Genomic DNA, 22,748 nt, shown 5'->3' on the forward strand with positions numbered 1-22,748 from the left:
TCTGTTAAATGAACCATTTTTCTGGCTTGTAGTTAATGACATTCAAACAACTACTTCTGTCATGCAACATGAGTCAACATTAAGTCTGGCATTTTAAACCAAAACAAACAGCAATTTTGAGTTTTTTTGTTCTCATATCAATAAAAAGGAATGCTGAAATAGTTTTAGCTTGCTTTATCATTACCAAGACCTAAATGGGCAAGAAGTATTAAGTGAGTTGTATAGAATCTTCAAAAATAAATAATTTTCTTTTCTAAATGTTATTTTTTGAATTTTACTTAATATTTCCGAAACAATAATATTTCCGATAGATATAGGACATTATATACAAAATATGCCTAAAATGATCTGAGGATCTGAAAAAATTAATTAACATACAGGGTGTTATGTTTAAACTAAGCAAGTTGGTATTGACCACCGTTATCTAATACACCCTGCGTAAAAAGTTTTTATGAAAAAAAATACGCAACTATAAAAACCAATCGACGTGTTCGAGCGTTTTTTCCAACACGCTCCCATCTATTTATTAGCTAATTTATTCCATTTGGCTGACACACACTGTATATTAATTTTAAATTTCATTATCGAATATATATATGTAATATATATTCGCGAACAATATAGAAGAAATGCGACTGATGTTGCAGGACTTGAAAGAGGTGTGCAGGACTTGGAAAAGTCGGTCTTAATATCAGTATGTCATGATAAACCTTGCTCCCAGGCTGTAGCTTAAATATTGTATGTATTGGGCTGTATTGTGAGTATGTATTGGGCTTGTGATATTTGGACCTTGACCATAAGGTCAGCATGTCAAGGGATATACAGAAATGCGAACAAAAGAAAATGCTCACTCTCTCTAGAACTGCTTTTCAAAAACTTAAAGACATTTTTAAGAGTGACAATCCCGTCAATCTAAAAAGAATGGTTTTCGTGTGTGCTACCAATGATGACATATGGCTCAGAAACACTAATAACAACAACGAGTTACACAGCCAGAGGAAGATGGAGAGGTATTAATCTTTATCTTGGTGTGATCTTAAGGGACCACATAAGAAATGAGGATTTGCGCTGAAGAACCGCGGTATCAGCGATGTCGTTGGAATCGTTGGTCTTATTGCGAAGCTTAAGTGGAACTGGGCTGTTCACGGATGATCGATAAGTAAAGAGGCTTCTAGAAGATCGCCTACACAATGGTCGGAGGATATTAAGAGGATCCGCAGAACAAACAGCACAAAATTGATCGGCATGGAAAATGATTGGAGAGGCCTATGTTCAACAGTGGACACAGAAGATAATGACTAGAGATTCTAGAGTCCATACTATGCTAAAAATATAAAATTAATCTCTTACTGATTCATTCAAAATGAACACTCTTTGTTGATGATACTGCAGTGTATTTTCCTGCCGGTACATTAGTGGTGTAGGAGAAGAGGAAGGTAAAAAATTAGTAATAAGAGGCTTCTAATAAATGAAGGCAAGAAAAGAATGGAAAAGTTTCTAGAAATCTATCCGTACAAAGATCTGCAATGGCAATTTCACATTGACCGATGGATTTTCGGACTCTCAAGCAGCGATAGAGTATCCAGCACAGTGCTCAAGACTTCCTACTTTACTGGTGTGCACTTTCATTTTAACTTCAGATATGGCCTTTCTTAGAACTGAAAATAAAACACACGATACATTGCTACGATCTTAAAGAATATGATTTATGTTCCATCTATTTAAGACATAAGAAGTCGAACTGATCTAGTGCCTTTGTTATCTGAGGAGATGTTAGGATGATCCTGGTTACTAAGGCTTCAAGCTTTTTGTAGTCTCTTGGCTATGTATCTTACGACTTTTAAATTTAAATAATATTCACTTCTAGTTTAAATATTTTTAGGTAACCTAGACAACACCCATAACATCCTTATACACAACAAAATGTAACTAAAGATGTCTGAACATGTTGCACCCTGAGGATGGCTAGATAAATTGTTGAAAGATCGATGCAAAAAGTTCTGTTTTTTTTTTCTGTGGAACGATCTAAAATATATACATAGATCAATTGCGATTGGTCATTAAAGCTTAGGAAATAACTTTTAAATGGTCATACCTGTTCATGATGTAACATTTGTCGCCTTATCAACTCATAAAATTACGAAATTGCCTTACCTTTCGTCCCACTTTATTATTGTGCAAATTAATAACAGCGACCGCCTCTTGTACTGCCACCTTACTACCCTCCTCCTTACTCTTCTCCCTCTTTTCCAAACTTTTCTTTTCCATGTTATCAACGAACTTCTTTGAAAACTGCGAGGCCCACCTACGATACAATTATCACTTGCATTACTAGTTAATTTAAATGATTATTTTTTAACCTGACATTATCCCCACATCCACCCCACTGGAATTGCTCAGTATTCGGATTTGTAGGGCGTCCGGCGCAAGTACATTGGTGTAAATTACCGCTGGCGCATGCGCGCGCTAGCGTGTGTGTTAGCGTTGCTGAACTTAAGGCATATACGTAGGCTTGTTCCCTTGTTGCTAAAATATGTGTTAATAGTAATAGAGTTGTAAGAAATAATATTGAGTTGAATTGAATTAAATATATATTTTGTTGCACAAAATAGTAATTAAGAACCGCACTGTATATTTACTGCAATGGAAATAGTACTAGAAATTTGTATTGGTATGATTCATGAAATAATTATATTTTGCATTTGATACTTATTCAAATTATTTTTTAATTAGTTTCAAAAAATTCAATTTTTTACGGAATAATATAATCATCTTGTTTTATTAAAAATCAATATAAAACACTCGTCAGTATTTTCAAAGTAGTTAAAAGTTATTGATTTCTAAATGGAAATAATTAAAGAGCTTTAAAAATATACGAGACCAAATTGTTCAATTGGTTTTAATTTGTATAGCAATGGCTTAAAATCGATACCTAAAAAGATACGTACTAAGTTAACTAGTGTTTCCATTAAGTAGCCAGATCTGTAGAGAAGTTTAGTTAAATCTGGTTACTTAAGGCCAATATTTTTATATAGGTCAACAAACTAAACTGATTGTTTTTTAAATAGTATAAGAGGAACTAATATAATGGTCAATTAAAAGTTTCTATCTAATATAATCTTTAAAAAGGCTTAGAAAGCCCGGCACTAACTAGACAAAAATCAATATAAAAGTAACAAGGTAAAACTAAGACCTAAATTAATTCCAGGCACGTTTTTCCAGAGATTCCCGAAAACTTTCATTAATTGGACTTAATTAGTAAATTGCACTTTCTATCCGCAATCATGAAATGAACCTCAGGTCTCGACTTTCCATCTCTTTGTAAACGTGACTCGAATATGCGTATGCCTCCCTAAAAGAATCTTATTACTTTTAGCGAACCCCATTTACTTGAAGACCAAAGACGAGACTTGATTAGTGAAATGGCTGATATCCAGGGGCACTCAATAGGAGCACCACTTTTTTTCGAATTATTTAGGACGTATTTATATTTCAATATAAAGAGAAATAGCTGGAATTCGACGACTTAAAATAAGACAACTCTAGTATATAATTAAAAGTTTTTTATTCTTCTTTCTTTAAGGCCTTCAATTGTTTGTAGCTTATTTGCCTCGCTGTAGCTTAACACCCCTAAAGGACGAAGCCCATTGGCGTTAGGATCTTGGTGGTCAATTTTGATTGCCACGCCATAACTCGATTTGGAAACTTGGTCAGCAGTAACACCATTGGTTCGCATACTGTTTGTGTTTTTTCTTCCAGCAGACGTATGTTTTTCCAATATTTTTCTTGTTGGAAGATCATATCCGCTACATCAAATTAATCTAACTGGAACCATAAAAATTCGGCTTACATTTCGCGATCCCGCACACTATTAATTACACTTTGGGCTGTAGAAATATGGTCCAATAATTCCGCCAATTCAAAATGCGCAACAAACGGGAATGCATTGGCTATTCGGGTATTACCCGAGAGTTTCCAAAACTTTAAATTTGGAAGTTTTGCTTATTGATACGACCGTTCAGTTGAAAATGTGCCTCATCAAAGACAATTTTTTTTGAGACATCGTCATCAATTTGGGGGGGGCTTCAGCGCTCAATTAACGAATCTACGACGCTGCGCAAAATCCACTGGCTAGATTTCTCGCGTTATTTGAATTATTGAGTTAGCCCAACGAATCTGTTGGGTTTAATATTCAATTCTTCAATTACCTACAGTGAATCTGGTAAAGTTCTTGACGAGTTAACTGACGATTTCCGAATAGAATAGTGCCTGGATTCTCGGCTTTTCCCTACTACCTGGAATGTCAAGTTAAAGGAAAGTCCTTACACTTGCTTTCAATAATTGCAAAAATATGAAACTTTATAATACCTTGAGAACTTGTGATCAAATATTGTGTATAAGAAGTGATATTTTGTGGGTGTATTGGTCAATGGTTTAAGAAAACTATATTTTATTTCCAGCAAGGCTAGAATATACAAAATACCGCTTCTAATACCAATAATAATTTTGACGAACAATTTCTCGTCCTTGCTTTAAAACTAACTGCATTAATCAAATAAACAAAGTGTTATCCCTGAACCTACAGACAGGAATACATATTATCTTCAAAACGTTGTCATACATTCTGGAGCACTGCGGTATCACTTGGCGACATATGCTTATGATTTATTTTTGCAGATTTTCCAGCAGTGGAATAACTTAAACTTATTATTTGATCTTGTTTTTTTATAGAAAGAAATCTAAAAGACCGATAATGGGTCTTTGCTGAGAAAGCCAATTAATGCGTTTTTTACTATACACAACTGAGTTTTTAAGAATTCCAGCGTAGTAAGTGCCAGTGCCTAGTTAAAAGACTCGTCACTCGTCGGATTTTGCGTTTCTTTAGTCGCAGTACTTGGTGAGACAGGCAGAGGGCCCATCTATGTACGCCTGTCCCTTGCCATATGCTTTTGTGTATCTCCGAAGAGTCTCTTTATCAAACAGACTCATTGATCGGCAGTTTTGCAGATCCTAGCCTAGCAAGAGTACTGTACTTCCTCGAAACTAGCATTGCCTAATTACCCAGATACCTAGACACTGAGTTCTGCAGCCCTTCTTCACCAGTTTAGCCTAGTTCCTTTATGATCTTTATGTACTCCAGACAAACTTGGATATTTGCAACCATAATAGTCTTACTGTCGACTCTGCTATCCGAACAAATTGATGTTGCAGTTTCTGTCTTCTAAAAAGAAATTGGCCTAGGCTTTGCAGGTATATGGCGCATCGCCTTAGAAACCTGCACTAGCTCTATCTTTCCTTCTTTTTAATCAAAGTTCTGCTCCGTTTCTCTTTCTGCCATATGGGTTAAGATCCCTTGTAGTTGATCATCACAGGTGCCATATATGGTCGCTTTCTATTAAAAGGAGAAGGCATTTGGATGGTCAAATTATCGCCTCCGGCTATAGTTTACTAAGGACATATAGCCTATACGCAGTCCTCATTATATCTATATTTCAACAGGAAGTTTTAACAGGGGCTTATCATAGATCCCGTGATGCTTAGGTGTTGAACTCTGTCCAGTGGCACTCGAACTTTCGCTTTATTCATGCAGGGCCACCAAACGATAGCGCGTGATGTGAGAAGGGGTTTGGCGATAAAAATAATGTGGTATCCATTGCGACATACCCCAATATTGCTGTCTTTACATTTTCATTTAGTACCGGATTTATATACTGCGTCTTTCTCTTATGAACATCGAAATTGCGAGCAATATTATCAGCACGTCTGATACGGTTGGTTAAACTGCTCCTCGATCCTATTTCCGAGATCCTATACTCCTAATTAATTAGGAATAATTTCTATTCTGTCATATTCTCGACAAATTTAATTCAACTAATGGGCCCACAAAACTAGTTTTTTTAGTTTATTTTTTACGTATTAGGTAAAACGTGAACTTTTACCCAAGTAACAATTTGCAGTCACCTAAGATTACTCTTAATTTTACTAGTTGCAACGTTGTTTTCAGTGCAAAATTTAGTTGGTTTTGCAACGACGTTTATTTTCCACCAAAGTTCGACGTATTGCACCTGTATCGCAACTGTTGTAAAACTCTGCTGTTTTTACAACGTATTTGTTATCTATAGATGGTAGCAGTAGGAATTTACACTTAAAACAACGACGTGCAGACGTGTACAATTTTTCGAATTAAAAACCCAGTAAGAACAACGTTAGCTCATCGTTAGCGAATGGGCATTACATTGCCTGATCGTCTGTGTTCATTTTTCGCTATAGAGGAAGCTTTTTGACATGTTAAGAGTTTTAGGAAGAAGATAAAAAACAAAGGTAGAGAGAATAAGAGGACGAAAAGATATTCAATTCAACATAACCTACCTAATCTATATTTTTATTTTCATAAATCATTTTTTGCTTGGAATTATTGGGACTTATTATTTTCGTTTTGCTTTAAAAAATTAAGAGATATAAGGACTAAATATTCTGCAACTTACTACAGACGTAAAAAAAAAACTTGCAATGGAAGCAAAAATGCCTACAACTAGCTTACCTAAAGTTGATATGGATTATATAAAATCAATGGAAGTGGCGGAAGATAGCAGTGAAAAGGTTTGTATTAAATTTTACATATTTAAAGTTTAAAATACTGGGTTTATTTTTTATAAATAGTTTCCTCCATGGTTCCTATATCCTACTTTATAGCCTTTCTTTACACAAGAGACTAACCAGTTTGAAAAAAATGGTAAAATTTTTAGTTTTTAGGATTTATATAGCAGCAGCAGCAGCAATGAGAACTCGGAACATTACATTCTAAGTTTATATTTTTCGAAGAGCTAATTTTTTTGTAAAAGTTAAAGTTTGTAAAAAAACGTGCTGCATACAATAATTGAAATATTAAAATTTTAGGTTAGGTCCATCCGTTCTTCCTCTTGCTTCAGGCCAACCAGGGACAACGACAGCGAGTTTCTTATGTAACATAATATTGACGAACGGGCTTTTGGACTAACCAAGAAGCAGTTAAGCAGGATAATTTATAATTCTGCGGAAAATCGTAACATTTCACACAGATTTAACACAACCAAGAAGAAGGCTGGACGACACTCTGTTAAGCTGTTTATGTGGAAATACAACTTTTCTCTACGTAAGCCAGAATCGACCTCGATAGCTAGACTTATGGGATTTAATCGCCAAAGTGTTTCCAATTTTTTTAACGCACTTAAGGAACTCAAAGAAAAACATAATATCCAACCCAATCAAATCTACAACGTAGATGAAACCGGTGTATCAACAGCCAAAAGGCAAGCGAAGAGTAATTAAGATATCTTCTGCAGAACGAGGAACTAATGTGACTGCAGTATGCACGATGAACGCAAGTGGGTCATTTATTCCCCTTTTTTGATTTTCCCTAGAGTTAGAATGCAACCAGCCTACATGAACAACACACCTGCTGGATTTACAGGTGTTGCACATGAAACCAGATGGATGACATCTGCAAATTTTTTGAAATACCTGGAACATTTTATCCAATACGCTCGTCCTAGCGAAAACAACAGAGTTCTGCTCATAATGGATAACCATGCAAGGCATGTGACCTTTGAAGCTGTAACATTGTGCAGGGAAAATTATATTTCTCTCTTGGGATTTCCCGCAGACACCAGTCACAGAATGTAACCACTAGATGTGTCTGTGCATGGCCCCTTAAAAACTGCATATAGTAGGGCTTGTGATGACTTTTTAACAAACAATCCTGGAAAAGCCATTACACTGAATGACATTGCCTCAATCTTTGGAAAGGCCTATTTAAAAGTAGCAACTGTCGCGAATGCTTTAAGTGGGTTTCGGGCAACTGGCATAGAGCCGTTTGATTCTGACATTTTTACGGACATTGACTTTGAAACTACTCAAACGACAGAAAGGGAAATTGATGCTAAACCAAAATTAATTGAGGAACTTGTGCCTTCCACATCTGGTCCTCAGCGCATGCCAGAGTCAGTAACTCCTAACAAAGAGCAGATAGAGGCAGATAATATTGAAAAACCATTAGAAACTTCTGATAAAAAATGCCATCAGAGCCCGACAATCGAGTCGGGATTACCTCCTTTGCCTAAAGCAAACACGCAGAACAGACGTTGTAGGAAAAAACTACCATCACTTATAATTTCTAGCACGCCCGTTAAAGATGCTTTAGAACAAAAGCACAATGAAAAACTTGAAAAAGAGAAAAAAATAAATGAAAGCCCCGCCGAAGAAAAAAATCAGCAGCATATCGGTTCAAGAAAAAAATAGTAAAGCAAATAAACAAAATAAAAGCAGAAGTGTAAAGCGCCAAGTATTTGAGTCATCTGATTCATCTGATAGTTCTGTAGATGTAGCTGTGGTGGATAGTAATGATGACATGGACGAAGAGGTTGAAGAAGATGACAGACTGTGCATTTTTTGTGAAGATGAGGGCAAACATAATGAGCTTTGGTTTTGTTGTAATATATGCACCAAGTGGGCACACGCAGAATGCACTGGACTTAATTTGAAAGAAGCAAAAGCCAAAGTGTGGGTGTGCGATTTTTGTCGTGTTTAAAATTAAGTTACAATTTGAAATTTTGTGTTCGCCCTTGGATTTTTTTAATATTTTTGACTTTCCTTGCTTTTAGTTTTTGTTTATTTTATAAAAATAAATTGTTAAAATGTTTAAATGTATTATTTTATTGCCTTTTTACTGTATTCGTCAACTTACCCACATACGTTCGTTAGCTTGTCAGCAACCGCGTGTAAGATGACGATAATTACATTTTTTTACCCAAATAAATTACCAGCCACAAAGTGCAAATTTAAATTAAAACAGACTCAAATATTGATTAGTCACTTAAATATTATATGCTCTGTTTAACAAAAAAACATTTATTGGTAAGAAAATAGAGTTTCAATTGGACCGCAAACCTTAAGTTCGTCATCTTAGGGCCCTCTCCCCTAGCTCTAAATGTTGCAAAAGCGTTTAGAAAGTTAAGACAACGTAACAATGCAACGTTGTCACGTCGAAAAATTGCTAATTGGGTACGGCATTCATAGAGTTGAAATCGCATTATATAGCTGGTTTTTGCAACAACGCAATGCGCACGTGCCAATCAAAATATTATGAGCAAAGAATAAACAGTTTTATGAATAAGTAACACGTACATTTTTAGCAATTTCCGGATGGATCGAGGAATTCAAGCAATGATATGGAATCAATTTTTTCAAGGTCTGTGGGAAAGAAGTTTCGAGCAATGTTGACACCATTATACCTTTTTAGGAAAAATTTAAATCTATTGATGATTTAAATTAAGCAGTGTCCTAGTAATAAAACTGTTGCAATTTGTCTAAGGAGTTTCTCAGCTATTCGAACAAACTGGAGACAATCCTCAAATTGTCTCTTATAACAGGCATCCTGTATTAGTTACTCAGGATCACCTTTTCAAAACTAAGCAGGAGTCCGTGGTGGGTTGCACGTACGGAATGCAACCAGAATAATCAGACAATGAAGTACATACTTTTTGACTGCCCTGCTCTCTCGTCAATATGCAGCAGAATTCTCGACGTATCCTTAAAGAGATCCTAACCTACTGAGGCCTACTGACGTAAATACAATGGTGTTCGCATCACAGATACAGTTACAGATGCAGATCGAAAGACCACCTGTTGGTCTTAGGAAAAGCGGTGAACCCACGAGCACTTAAAGATGTAAATTTTCTACCAGTTAGTGTTAGTGTTCAAGGCATCTACCAAAATATGGATAACAAGGCCACTACTTATAAAATGTTTCGAAGAATCTTTTATATCAGAGGTCAAGAGCTTTTAACTAACTCATTAGTAGATAATGAGACATCAGATTCATCTGATGAAGAAATTAATACTGATTCATATTTAAGGACTATGTTTTTGCCATCAAATTGTACTGCTTCTTTAATATTAAAAAAATTTGGTCATCAGTATGTTCTGAAATAACAGAGCAGGAAGAATCAGATGATGAAAATATGTCCTTTTCAGAGCTTCAAAAAAAACCTCATCCATTATGCTAGGAAGATTTAGAATACATCACTGAGTCCTTGAAAGTAATTGATCCAGAAAATAGTTTAACAGCGAGAGTATGGGCTCTGAGAGACAAAGAGATTGTCATTAATTGAACTGAAAAAGAGCTCTTCATCCAAGGTGCATTAGAGATTAAAACTGAAATGAACTGAGTACTGATTTTAAAACTGCTCAAAGAAAAGGCATGTTATAATGCTACATCAAAGAAGGTTCTACTAAAACTCTACTAACTGAAATAGATACAGATTTAAAAAAATATATCAGTGCTGTTTAGTTATACAAAAAAAATCAAATCCTCAACTTGACATCTTATAACAGGAATCCTTATTAGTTACTCAGGATCACCTTTTCAAAACTAAGCAGGAGTCCATTACGTACGGAATGCAACCAGAATAATCAGACAATGAGGTACATACTTTTTAACTGCCCTGCTCTCTCGTCAAAATGGAGCAGAATTCCCGACATATCCTTGAAGAGATCCTGACCTACTGAGGCCTACTGACGTAAATACAATGGTTTTCACATCACAGATACAGCTACAGATGCAGATCGAAAAACCACGTGTGGGTCTTAGGAAAAGCGGTGAACCTACGAGCACTTAAAGATGTAAATTTTCTACCAGTTAGTGTTAGTGTTCAAGGCATCTACCAAAATATGGATAAGGAGGCAACTACTTATAAAATGTTATGAAGAATCTTTTATATCAGAGGTCTAGAAGCCTTTAACTAGGATTAAAAGAACTCATTAGTAGATAATGAGACATCGAGGGTATGGGCTCTGAGAGACAAAGAGATTGTCATTAATTGAACTGAAAAACAGCTCTTCATCCAAGGTGTTGATTTTACAAATGCTCAAAGAAAAGGTATATGATATTGCTACATGAAAGAAAGTTCTACTTAAACAATACTAACTAAAATAGATACATATTTAAAAAAATATATCAGTGCTGTTTAGTTATACAATATAATATGTATGTGTTAATAATATGTATATTTACCATTTTATAATAGAAATTATTTTTATGAAGTTTTGATTTATGTACTTTATAATAAATTGCTTTTTTTATAATTTCTAAATTTAAAAAAAATAAAACAATCTAATCTAATCCGAGCAGATTTTTGAACGATATATGCTCAAACTATCGACCTTGTATTATACTTTAAAAAGCAGTAAATTACTTTATTTTAAACTGATGACTTCTATTATATTTTATAATATGGAACAAATGTTACAAATACATTTGTTCCATTTTTAAATTTATACTTTTTTATTATTATAGAATGGACAGAACAAAATAAAAATGATTTTAAATGCCTAAAAAGCATAAAAAAATAATTCAAAAGCCTGGAAAAGATTATTTCTAAATCTTTAAAATATTACTTGTGTGGAAAGTGAGTAAAATGAATAAAATTATTTCTTATAAGTAAAAATATATATAAAAATTATAATAAAAATTATAATTTTTTATATTGTATTATTATTTATTATTATTTATTTTTAAATTATATTGTATAATAAAAATTATTTTAAATTTCTGAAATCAAAAGCCCTCAAGATATTTTTCCCATGCAGTAATATATTAAAAATGCCGTCAAATACCCGAAACAATAGAAAAATTATATCTCAAAGTATGGAACAAAAATAATTATTAATATCTAGGAAATATATTACATGAAAAATTAATTTAAATTAAGCATAAAGATATGAAGAAATACTTCCCATCCTGAATGAAATGTAAAAACTAAATATCTGGGACTAACTTAATAAAATCTGTAATAAAATTAAAATTTTCTTTGGATTCAAGAATAAGACCACAAATCTGGCTCTTATAGAGCCAATATTAATGATAATAAAATCCTTCTAAACTATAAACCTTGTTAAAATCTTCCTACCTCGGGTTAGATCTGGAGTTAAATGTGGCGCTTTAGCAATGGAAGAGCAATTCCACCTTCTGTCATTAAAAATCAATTGGCAAGTCTCGGTGGTAAGCAAAGCGGCATTTTGGATGTGGGGCATAACCTCCATCGAGCCCCTACATAGTTTGGCTTGGATTTTCACTAAACCATACCTGGAAATTAAAAAAATAGCAATATTTGCCTAGGGTTGAGAAAAATATACCTACTTTCTACGTGCCAACGCACATGGTGAAGTGACTCCCGATCTTATGCCTCTAGCATGATTATTGTTTGAGGATAAATTCCAATTTAGGTGTGAATGTTGTAAAGACCTGAAATTGATAAAATAAATTTAAAAATTGCCCCACCTGTATTATTAGGCCAGTTTAAAGAAAATCTGTGGCTACAAAAAAATTAATATTGTCTCTTCACACACATACGGCTCACACCCAAATGGGCAGGTACTTCCTGTCTGCTTATATCTTAGAAACCTATACTTATAAAATAAGGATGAAATTTATTAGCTTTTGTATGTAATATAGCTAATAATGACAGTAATTATGTGGGACCCGCATAATAAGGTCGGTACAGTTTTAATTTCCACTTCAATCTCATATCATATACAATAAAATCTAGATATAGTATCTCTGTTTACAACATAATCATTATTTTCAAATAAAGCTTAAAAAGGCACACTTCACTGCATTGTTTGTGTTGGGCAACAACAAACATGGGCAGGTCTCTTGCCATAAAATGTTAGTACATCTGTCGATTTTTTGGCTTTTAAATTTTGCCTTATGGGCTTTTTAGCTGATAATTAGTGAGTAGTAAAATAGTAAATAGGAATGGGTATAAACATAAATTAAGTGAGTATTTCAGAAATTACTCAGAAATCTAGATGGAAAATCATGAAATTTTTATTTATTTGAGATTTTTCCAATAGGTACATAAATGTATAATGAAGAATGGACGTCCTGGTAAATGTAAAAAATGCAAACCCAATGAATTAATGAATTCCAGCTCTAAAATATTTGCTCCCAATATTGTTATTGTTCTAATCTATTATTCGAAGAGAGGCTGTTAAATAATTTACAGTTTGATATTGCTTGCAAAAAGTAGTATTTTTTTCTTGCAGAAGAGTCATATAAATCAATTCAAAATTAACATTTCTTATTTTCTTCTACTTTGTACTAATATATTATATATCCATTGGGATTTTTATTTTAAAGCATTTTAAAGTAAAGATGTGTTATCATCAGAAAAACCAAACCTTTATCAAAAAATACTTATTCAATACTCTAACGTAATCGTCTATTATATTTAAGTGCTAATATAATTAAACTATAAGGTATTCGGTTTGTTAATATACTACTTAAGAAGAAATATTTCATATTTATTTGAAATATTACTACTAGAGATATTTATTTTTATTCTATTTATTTACAACTATTTAAATCTCGCGCCCATATTCAGAACTTTACTTCACTGAACTGACAACTATCAACGATGCGGCTTCTTATATACTCGGTAGAACGCTGTTCCGAAATATTTTTGCTAACCTTCAGGATCAGCTGGTTTCTCGGTGTTTACAATATGGTTATAATATGATGAGTTTTACGAGTTCTGTGTACGTTAAATGACTTATTCACTTTTTTTGATTGCTAATAAAATATTTTATAGCGGTTTAGTTTAATTTATTGGTAAGAGTAATGAACTTTAGTTAACTTTTGTTTCTTCATAACAATTATTTCTCAATTAATTACTTTCTATAATATTTTCATAGCTGATAGTATTTAATAATATAAAATAATTTGTCAGTATGTACACTTTACGAATATGCAAACCATTTTTTTTTCACCAAATCCCTCTGAATTTCATGGCATGTTAAATAATTGAAAGCCTCTTTTCAATATCTCGTGAATAATTAGAGATATGATCCAATAAGATAAAGTTTTCTTGGAATTATTTAGGGATTACAAATATTAAACGGACTAAATGACTCCATTAATGTATAAAAGGCTCCATAAAATAAAGCCATTCTATTCTTTAGATATATTCTATTAACCCGTACTTACCTTTTGGTAAAGCATTTTTATATATATTTATCTTTGTATACACATTCTATCAAAAACTCGACTACATTCACTATCAGTTTTCTTCTTTTACAACAACTTTTTTCTGATTTATTTTGTTGTAAGATCTTGATTATTTATATATTCTCTTGTCACTTTTATTTTCTTATTCGACTTTATTAACATCAGCTTTTGCATTCGTTGATCTTAAAATAGTCACGTAATGCCAGAAACTTTTACTGGCCCTATGTCCTTATTAGCATTGGATTACATACAATTACATACTAGTTACATTTGTTAGAGATCTGAAAAATCCAGGAGAAATAGGTGATCATATCGCAGGGAATATATTTAGTCAATACTTAGCAGAGAAGTAGCACTAGAAAGGTTTTTCGCGTTTTATTAAGGGTATGCAAGGTTGTTGTTCTCCTCACAATAAAATACAAAAATCATGAAAAATTATTGAAATTCGAAGACATTACATTAAGTGGAAAATAAAATTCAATTACGACATCATAAAATTAATATTAAATTTTACTTATGGCGATACATGTTTTGTATTGTCCAACGTCAATAGTAAGACATGCTATTTTGTCGCGAGATCTCGAAACTTCACCACGATTTTGTAACACCCTGTTTTTTATAAAAACATTAAAATTTCATACTATCAAAACATTTCAATAATTAAATCTATCTTCATCAGTTGGCCGTTTTTGTGCATTGATTGCTTGGTACATCCCTCCCTGGTTACCTTCGTGAAAAATTCAGGTTTCGAAGAGATGTGCACGACGCCAACCTAAGATGTATAAGTAAATTATCGGCTCCTCATTTTCATTCTGCCTTATTTCACAGATGTTTTCTTTTCAATGCTGTTTCGGTGTATAATGGACTGCCGAATTCACTTAAGTGCATATCCATTGCTGGTTTTAAAGTAAAATCAAAGTCGCATTTTCTCACGTTACTGATGATCTCCTTATAATTTAAAGGGAAAATGTGTAATTTTTTTTTCTTCTTTTTTAGTTTTATGTTATTGCTTAGTTTCAAACTTAAGATAGATTTCATGAATTTCACGGGTTTTCTATTATCTTCTTTCTATAACTGCTATCTATGTAATTTGGTATATATTTTTGTTCATGTAATTAGCGGTTAAGTTAAGGTTAAAAAGAGAAGAAACTATATTTTAACGCTTAATTTAGACTTTTTAAGTAATTTGTGTTGACTCCTAAAACAAACAATAAGGCTTTAATTCGAGCTATTTTAAAACACATTTAAACAATGAACAATACGGCTTGATCGCGTGTCGCAAATTTGTTTAGGTATAACGAAATCAGTGTAAAGTAGGCACGCAAAAATATCATTAGATAACGTCAGAACGACTTAATTTCTTCGGACCGGTAACTTACCTGACAATATAATAAAAACATTTTTGGAGAGACAGTGACGATTTAAAAAAAAAAAAAAGCCGTTAGTCACGCACACGCTTCAAACCTAATTGATTCGAGACACCTTTAATTAGTTTTCAATGAATAGCAATTAAAGTGAATAGCACTCCGTCAATTTTTTTCTCAAAAAAAAATCATCAGGGGATGAGTTATGGTCATCACAGACCGTGGCGATAAAACATAATCAAACGAGACGTGAAGAAAAAAAAATTGCTGCTAATAATACTTGATCCGCCCCTGTAATTACGGGGGCGCGTCGATTGCTTCTTTCTGATTAGCTGGAGAGTTTTAGTAATACAGGATAGCAGTCTAGTACTTACAAGGCGTTACAAAAATTCATTGCAAATAATTTTAATTAATAATAGTTCGAGCGGATTGTTGGAGTTAAAATAAGACTTTTTTCCTATGAAATTGTGTCCTAAAATGTACTGTAAAGTGAGGCGACTTCGGACGGCGCTGGTGACTTCGGATATTGGGCGCCTTTTAGGTTTTATCGCGTCCAATCGGCTAACGGCGTCCTAAAATTTAAATTGCTCCCTGTAAATATTTTCTTATTAGTTGCACATGTATGAAGCTTGTATGGTGAAAATCGGAATCGTCTGTCGGCCATCTTGCTTGGCAAAATTGACAGGGAGCTAACAGACAGTTGTTGACATTAAATGATAAAACATCATTTGAATTGTTTTTCATTTCAATGAATGCAAGCGTGAGTGAGTTTACTATTTGTTTTAAGGATGTTCTTTTAAATTCATGACTTTTTTTCTAAAAAGTTCTCATTCAATATTGGGAGTAATGTTTTAATTGATTTGCAGCAAGCAATTCCAGGTTTCTGGTAAGAAAATCCGATTTTATTTCTTACTATTATTTGTTTTTGTATTGTCAATCTTAATAAAATCAAATTCAGTTGATTTCAATGAAGAAGTTTCACTTTTTAAGTATTTAATTTTTAACTTCATTATTATAAATCCATATTACAAAATGTCTGGCCTCTCATTTTCTATTCAACAATTAAAAATTGATTTAAAATTTTCAAGTATATATATTTTAAATGATTTTGAGAAACATAGTAATAAAAGATTTTTTTAAATTTCCTTCAGTTCCCATTACAAGAAAAACATGAAGAGCGATATGCAAAGTAAATTTTATTAAGACCTTGAGCTACAGAATTTCTTCTGATCAGTTCTCTCCACAGATTTTAATAATGCTGATTCTGCTGGCTTTACACTACAATACATATTTATTTAAACACTTATTTTGTCTTTTTTTCACATGAATCATTTAGTAAATTGATTTATAAGGTTTACACTGCCTATTTTTTAATTTTATTTCATGCTTGTCTCATACCACTTCCTGTGTTCACTGAGACGAGACATCGGTATAGAGGCTAAGAGACCTGAGCACCCGAAATGGATCAGAATTAATGTTTTTCTTACAACTTGGGTTTTTTTAAGAGTTTCTTTTTATTTTATGTAAACATGTGCTTGAATTAAGTTTTTATTAATATTATAGTTTCAAGATAATATGTTGTTAGTATTATAAGAGACCAACAAATATATACTATGTAAGTGATATATGTTTATATACTAAAAAGGTGTTTTCATTTTCAAAGAGTTTATTTTGTTTTGTAGGTAGATAGGGAAGGGTGTTCCACAGTCAGACATAAAATAAATTTTGCTAAATATTGACCTTGTTTATTGAACCAAACAAAATATGATTATTACTAAAGTACCAGACACTGCATGTTCCACAATAAGACAAAAGATAATAATGTTTTAACGAACTTCTAAAGCTGAAAAATTAACTTTAAACTTCAAATAAGATTGTTTCCGCTTTGTTGTTCCCACATGTGGTGGTTTTGGTAACACCATCTTAAAGTTTTCCAAACATACCAATGAGACGTCTTCTATTTCGGGGTAAATGAAGCTGTTATTATACTTAACGGACTTTCTCAAAAATTTGACCTCGCATTCCTTATTATCCTTTTTACAGAACACTTCAGCTATGTAATACATTTTTTTCTTTTTGTCCATAAATTCTATCAAAATAAAATCGCCAAGTTCTGGCTCTTTATTAAGCTTATCTAGAAGTGGTGGTGGATCGATTTCTCCTAGAAAATCAATATCATAATCGGAAGTTTCGGTTACAAGCCGCGTCTTCATTTTCTTCGTCTGTTGAGTCTTCATCGATTACTTTTCTTTTCACGACCTTATTCTTCTTAACACTTTTTTTTTCTTTCTCGCTCCATTTGTTTAGCTTCTAGGACGATCTTTTCTGGAGTGTCCGTGGCGATAATACTTTTAGCTTTTCTCTCTTCTTTCTCTGATTTTTTTGTTCTTCAGCTTTTGGGTATCCTTCAAATTGTTGTGGACTTTCGACGACGTTTCTTTGTGATTTTGTGTAGGTGTTGTGTTTAAACTAACTGATACTGAAACTAAGGAGTCTGACATTATATTTTCTTCAATGCATTTTGATGTTGATGGTTGATTTGGATCCATAAGTCGTTGAGCTTCTTTATTATTTTGATCCACATTCCTATCACACTACGCTGCTAATTGCACATTACGCTGCTAATTGCAAAGTCGTCATCTGTAAATATGAATTTATCGAAGGGATAAATTCCAGTTTTTTGAAATCCGGACTTGATATTAGCGGGAGTCATCGATTTTTCAAATGCATAAGCAACACAGCCAGCGATATCAAAAATGGAAACAGGTATCCCAGGGTGCTCTAAAAGCCATGTTTGTAAGTCAGTCAATGAATGATTTAAACGAAAAAAACACCGAGACACCTAATGGTTGCAGCTTGTTGGAAGTATGTGGCGGTAAGGTCAAAATAATCACTCCATTTTCCTTGGCTAGATTTATTCCTTCTATCGTTAGATGACTCTCGTGATTGTCAAACATTAAGAGAGAAGGGTTTTCTTTTGTGCTGGACGTATTATATTTAATGACGTGCCTTACAACACTTGGAAACAATTCACCAGTCATCCATCCAGAATCGGAAACTTCATAAGTCATTCGAGGATTAAACTTTTTTCGTGGAAAAATCATGACTGGTGGTATTATATTCCCGGATGCTGATATAATACAACAAGTGGTGACCAGTAAACCTCGTTCGGCGCTCGTGCAGGAAGAGACCTGCTTGATCCCTCTCTGAGCAACAATCTTTTTCGGTTTTTGGACGGTTGTGGTGGCAGTTTCATCTAAATTATAAATTCTTGTACCGCTGTAAAAATTTCCATGGTTCTGAAACACTTTTTCCAAATTTTTGAAAAAAAGTCCAACATTGTGTTTGTTGAATGATGTCGCTCTGAAGAGGCTACATCCTTCCGACTGGCAAAAACTTAATTCTGCATGTCTGGACATAAATCCAAGAAACCATTCGCGTCCAGCTTCCTTGTTTGTTTGCCAATTTTCCGGAATTTTACAATTATTAATAGTTGCCATTTCATAAGCCAGTTTTCTGATATTAATGACCGTTTGTCCGTAACACATTTTTGAGCAAGTTAATACGTAATCGGCTAGGGCTTTTTCTTGATTTTCAGAAAAAACTTTTTTACAAGCATAGTTTGGAGCCATTTTAATCTCTTTGGTGAGATTTTGTTTTTGCCTTCTTACATATTCATAAACCGTTTGAAATTTTAAATTGTATTTTTCAGCTGCTTGTCTTAAAGATATCTTCTCTTCGGTGACTGCTCTAACAGCAGCCCTCATGGATTGTTCATCAAATTGCCCTTTATCGCTTTTTCGCTGACGTCCTCGAGCCATTTTTCCTGAAATATAAATTAAATTTTTACAAAAACAATTACTTTTTCAACAACACTCCAAACAAGCGTTGTGTTCCACAATCAGACAGTGTCTGACACTGACACTCATCAGACACTGTCTGATTGTGGAACAAACATGCTGTCTGAATGTGGAACACAACCTACAATACAAAATTAAATTTAACTGTGACCTTCATACATAACCTACAAAAGTAAACTTGCTTATAAAATGTCGACAAAATAGCCCAAAATCTGATGTAAAGGTTGGTGTTGTAATACTAGTTGCAGAAGAAAAGAGCATATAATATCATATCAACGATAGAAAAAACTTACCTTGAAAAACGATTTTTAATTAAATTAAATGCACAAAACCAAGAGAACAGCGTTCAAACTTTGTTTACCACATCGGCGTGTATAACCGCACTATCCGAACGAAAAACGTCAAACTTGCGGCGGGAATTTCAAAATTACCCCTATATTGTTTCTTTCGATAACACTCTGATATAGAATTTTTAATTAATTTTAAAAATTAATTTTTAAATTATAATTTAAATAATTTTAAAATCTGTTTAATTTTTCTTTAGGAATCTGATACACGTATATAAGGAGAATTCATCCTGTATTGAATCTATGTGTTAATAAAATGAGGATATTATTAACCTAATAAGAATGCCTTTAGATGTATCATGAGAAAATAGCTAAAATGTTAACAACCTTTTCTAAGCTGTTTAAAATTAGGGTAGTTCAGTGCTAACAAAATACTTTTAAACATTTTTAGATAAATATAATGTCTGTTATAATAAATTATTGTATATTATGTATTATTATTATGTTATTATTGTGTATCATTTTAAGTTTTTTTTTTCAGGAAAATTAAAGAATAAATGTATTAAAGAAAAATATTGTTTTATTTCCATTTGTCCAATTGATGATATGTCGTACACTATTGTTAGTACACTGTCGTAGATTATTGCAGTAAATTAACTCATTTAGATATGTAAAATAAAGCTGAAAAGTTTTATTTTTGTTCAGATCAAACACCTTTCAAAAAGACCCTTTTCTCTATGAGTAACCTTTTTGATTAGGCGTTTGCTTCAGATATTACGATTAAATGATAAGATATTCAAATTAAATGAAATTTAAACTTAACTTAACTTTGAAATTTAATTTAACGGTCTTAAAAAATAGAAAATTGAAATAGAGAAAAGCCGTAATAGAAAATTTTACTAAAGTGAAGGCCACTTCGGACAATGGCGCGCGTATACAAACGGGTTCTTGGTGGCCGAAGCTACATGAATTATGATCCTATACAACTCGAAAGGGCAGTCAATGATGTCAAAAAGGGAACTTTAAGTTTAAGACAGCCATCTGAGCATTATAAAATACCGAAGTCCACAATAAATAATAAAATTAAGGGATCCCACACAAAGCGCCATGGCGGACAGACAGTATTATCGGAAAAAGAGGAAAACGCTTTCGTAGAAGCGGCTGAAATGGGTTTTCCGCTAACCGACCTTGACATTTATCAGATTGTCCGACAATACTTAACAACGCAAAGTAAATCAGTCAGAAAGTTCAAAAATAATCTCTCCAGCATAACTTCATGATAGGGTCAAAAATTTTCTTTCTCGGTATAAGACTCTGACGACAAGGTTAGCACAAAATATGAAGAGAAGTAGAGCAGAAGTAACTTGCGCTACTATCAATGAAAATTTTGAGGACCTAAAACAAACAATTAAAGATGTCCCAGCTGTTTCAAATCGGTTTCAAATCAAAAGTTTGATGTTCTGTCCTTGACACAAATTTCTGAATGTCATCTGATCTGAGTCAGACTTGTTTTCGGATTTATTTCAAGCAAAATGTCAGTGAATTCGCGTAGCCAGTCAACGCCGATCTTCGGAATATGAACATAACCTCTAAATTGTTGTTTGTATTTTGTCATTTTGTATAGTCCCTGATATTAATTTTGAAAAATTGTATTTTAAATTGTTGGATTAGTCTAAAAACAGACTAATACACACTAATGTGTGTTTTTAGACTAATTCTAATAATAAAGGAAATGAGTAATTTTGAATCGTCGGAAGAATCTGATCAGAATTTTGTTGATTCCGAGTTATGTTGATTCCAACATAGACTCTTAAAAAAGATTTACTTGAAGAACGGATAAGACCCAAAAATCAAAACTATTTTGATGAAACTGTGTCCCAATTTAATAGAAAAGAATTTCTCGACCATTTTAGAGTAAACTCTGAAATAGCAAATAATCATACAATCTTAAACTCTATTAATAATATACAGCTATTTTAAGGTTGTACTGTAAATTTTTTTTGTTTATGTTTTATTTTATTGCCCTTTTCTCACTGGCATAAAAAATTGAGGTTATTTTTCTTCTCCACTCAACCCGTATTTGATGTTCGCACAGACAGACGCAGACGGTTTCAAATCGATCAGAAGTTGTAATATTTTACGCATGCGCATCAAGAATGGTTTGGAAACAGTTTCAAACTTGTAGGAAAATTTGAAGTGAAAACAAAGCTATTGTCAACTCTGACGAAACAAATTTTAGTGACGACCCAGGAAAACCCAAGGTAGGGTACAAGCGAGGATCTAAACATTGCGATCGAGTTATTGATTCATAAAAAACTATAAGTACGATATAGGTATGCGAACTTTTGCCTCCGTTTGTGGTTTATAAAGCCAAACACAGATATAAAGAGTGGAAGCAAGATGGACCGGACCGCCTGGTTGTCGCTACAGCATTAGCAAAAGTGGCTGGTTCAAAACCACCTCATTTGTAGAGTGGTTTCGCCAAATTCTCCTGCCATTTTTTAGGCATAAAGAAGGGAAGAAGGTTTTAATTGGTGATGGCCTTTCAAGCCATATTACCCTATAGGAAAGGGACCATTTCAAAAATCAGATTTTCGTCGACTTTTACGAGAAACTTTTTTAGATGCATTCTATGCTTCATAAAAGAAAAATATTTTATCTGGGTTTAGAGCAACTGGCATTTACCCACATAATCTAGAGGCCGTTTTAAAAAGATTGCTTCAAAGAAAAGATGTTGCTTTAGCCACCAATTCTCCAACGCCAACATCCATAGGAACTAATGTGTCTGAGAGATATTAAACTCTTTACAAAAAACAAGAGGTTCGCCCCAAGGCAAGAAGAAAAAGGATTAATATTAAGCAGGGGCAACCAGTTGTATCAGCAGATTTTTCTGAGTCTGATCCGAAATTACTACAATTATTAGATCATGATAACCCATTTCCAAAAACAAAAGAAAAAGATGATGCTGACTTGTCTGATTCAGATCTTCCAATAATTGAAGATCCAAGATCCACTGAAGGAAGCCGAGAGACTGATAAAGAAACTGATAACATTTCTTCCACTTTTCCTTGTTGTCCCTGAAGGAAAAAATGACAATTCATAAGACTGATAGCTTTAAAAATTTAGTTCCTAAAGTTGACATGTTTGTAGTGATTTAAAGTGCCTTATTATCGGATAGCCCTTCATATTTAGT

General features: G+C 33.2%; 1 protein-coding gene across 1 annotated transcript in view; it reads right to left on the reverse strand.

Annotated features, from left to right (window-relative positions):
* The window catches only part of LOC126744926 (protein Wnt-11b-1-like), a 35,996-nt gene that overhangs the window by 3,580 nt on the left and 9,668 nt on the right, over positions 1 to 22,748 (reverse strand). The window contains exons 3-6 of the mRNA XM_050452520.1: positions 12,176 to 12,280; positions 11,946 to 12,121; positions 2,361 to 2,526; positions 2,155 to 2,305 (exon numbers count right to left, since the gene is read on the reverse strand). Coding sequence (XP_050308477.1) covers positions 2,155 to 2,305; positions 2,361 to 2,526; positions 11,946 to 12,121; positions 12,176 to 12,280 — 598 coding nt within the window. The remainder of the gene's footprint in view (positions 1 to 2,154; positions 2,306 to 2,360; positions 2,527 to 11,945; positions 12,122 to 12,175; positions 12,281 to 22,748) is intronic.

The sequence above is a fragment of the Anthonomus grandis genome, chromosome 15 (assembly GCF_022605725.1).
Source record: "Anthonomus grandis grandis chromosome 15, icAntGran1.3, whole genome shotgun sequence".
NCBI lineage: Eukaryota > Metazoa > Arthropoda > Insecta > Coleoptera > Curculionidae > Anthonomus > Anthonomus grandis.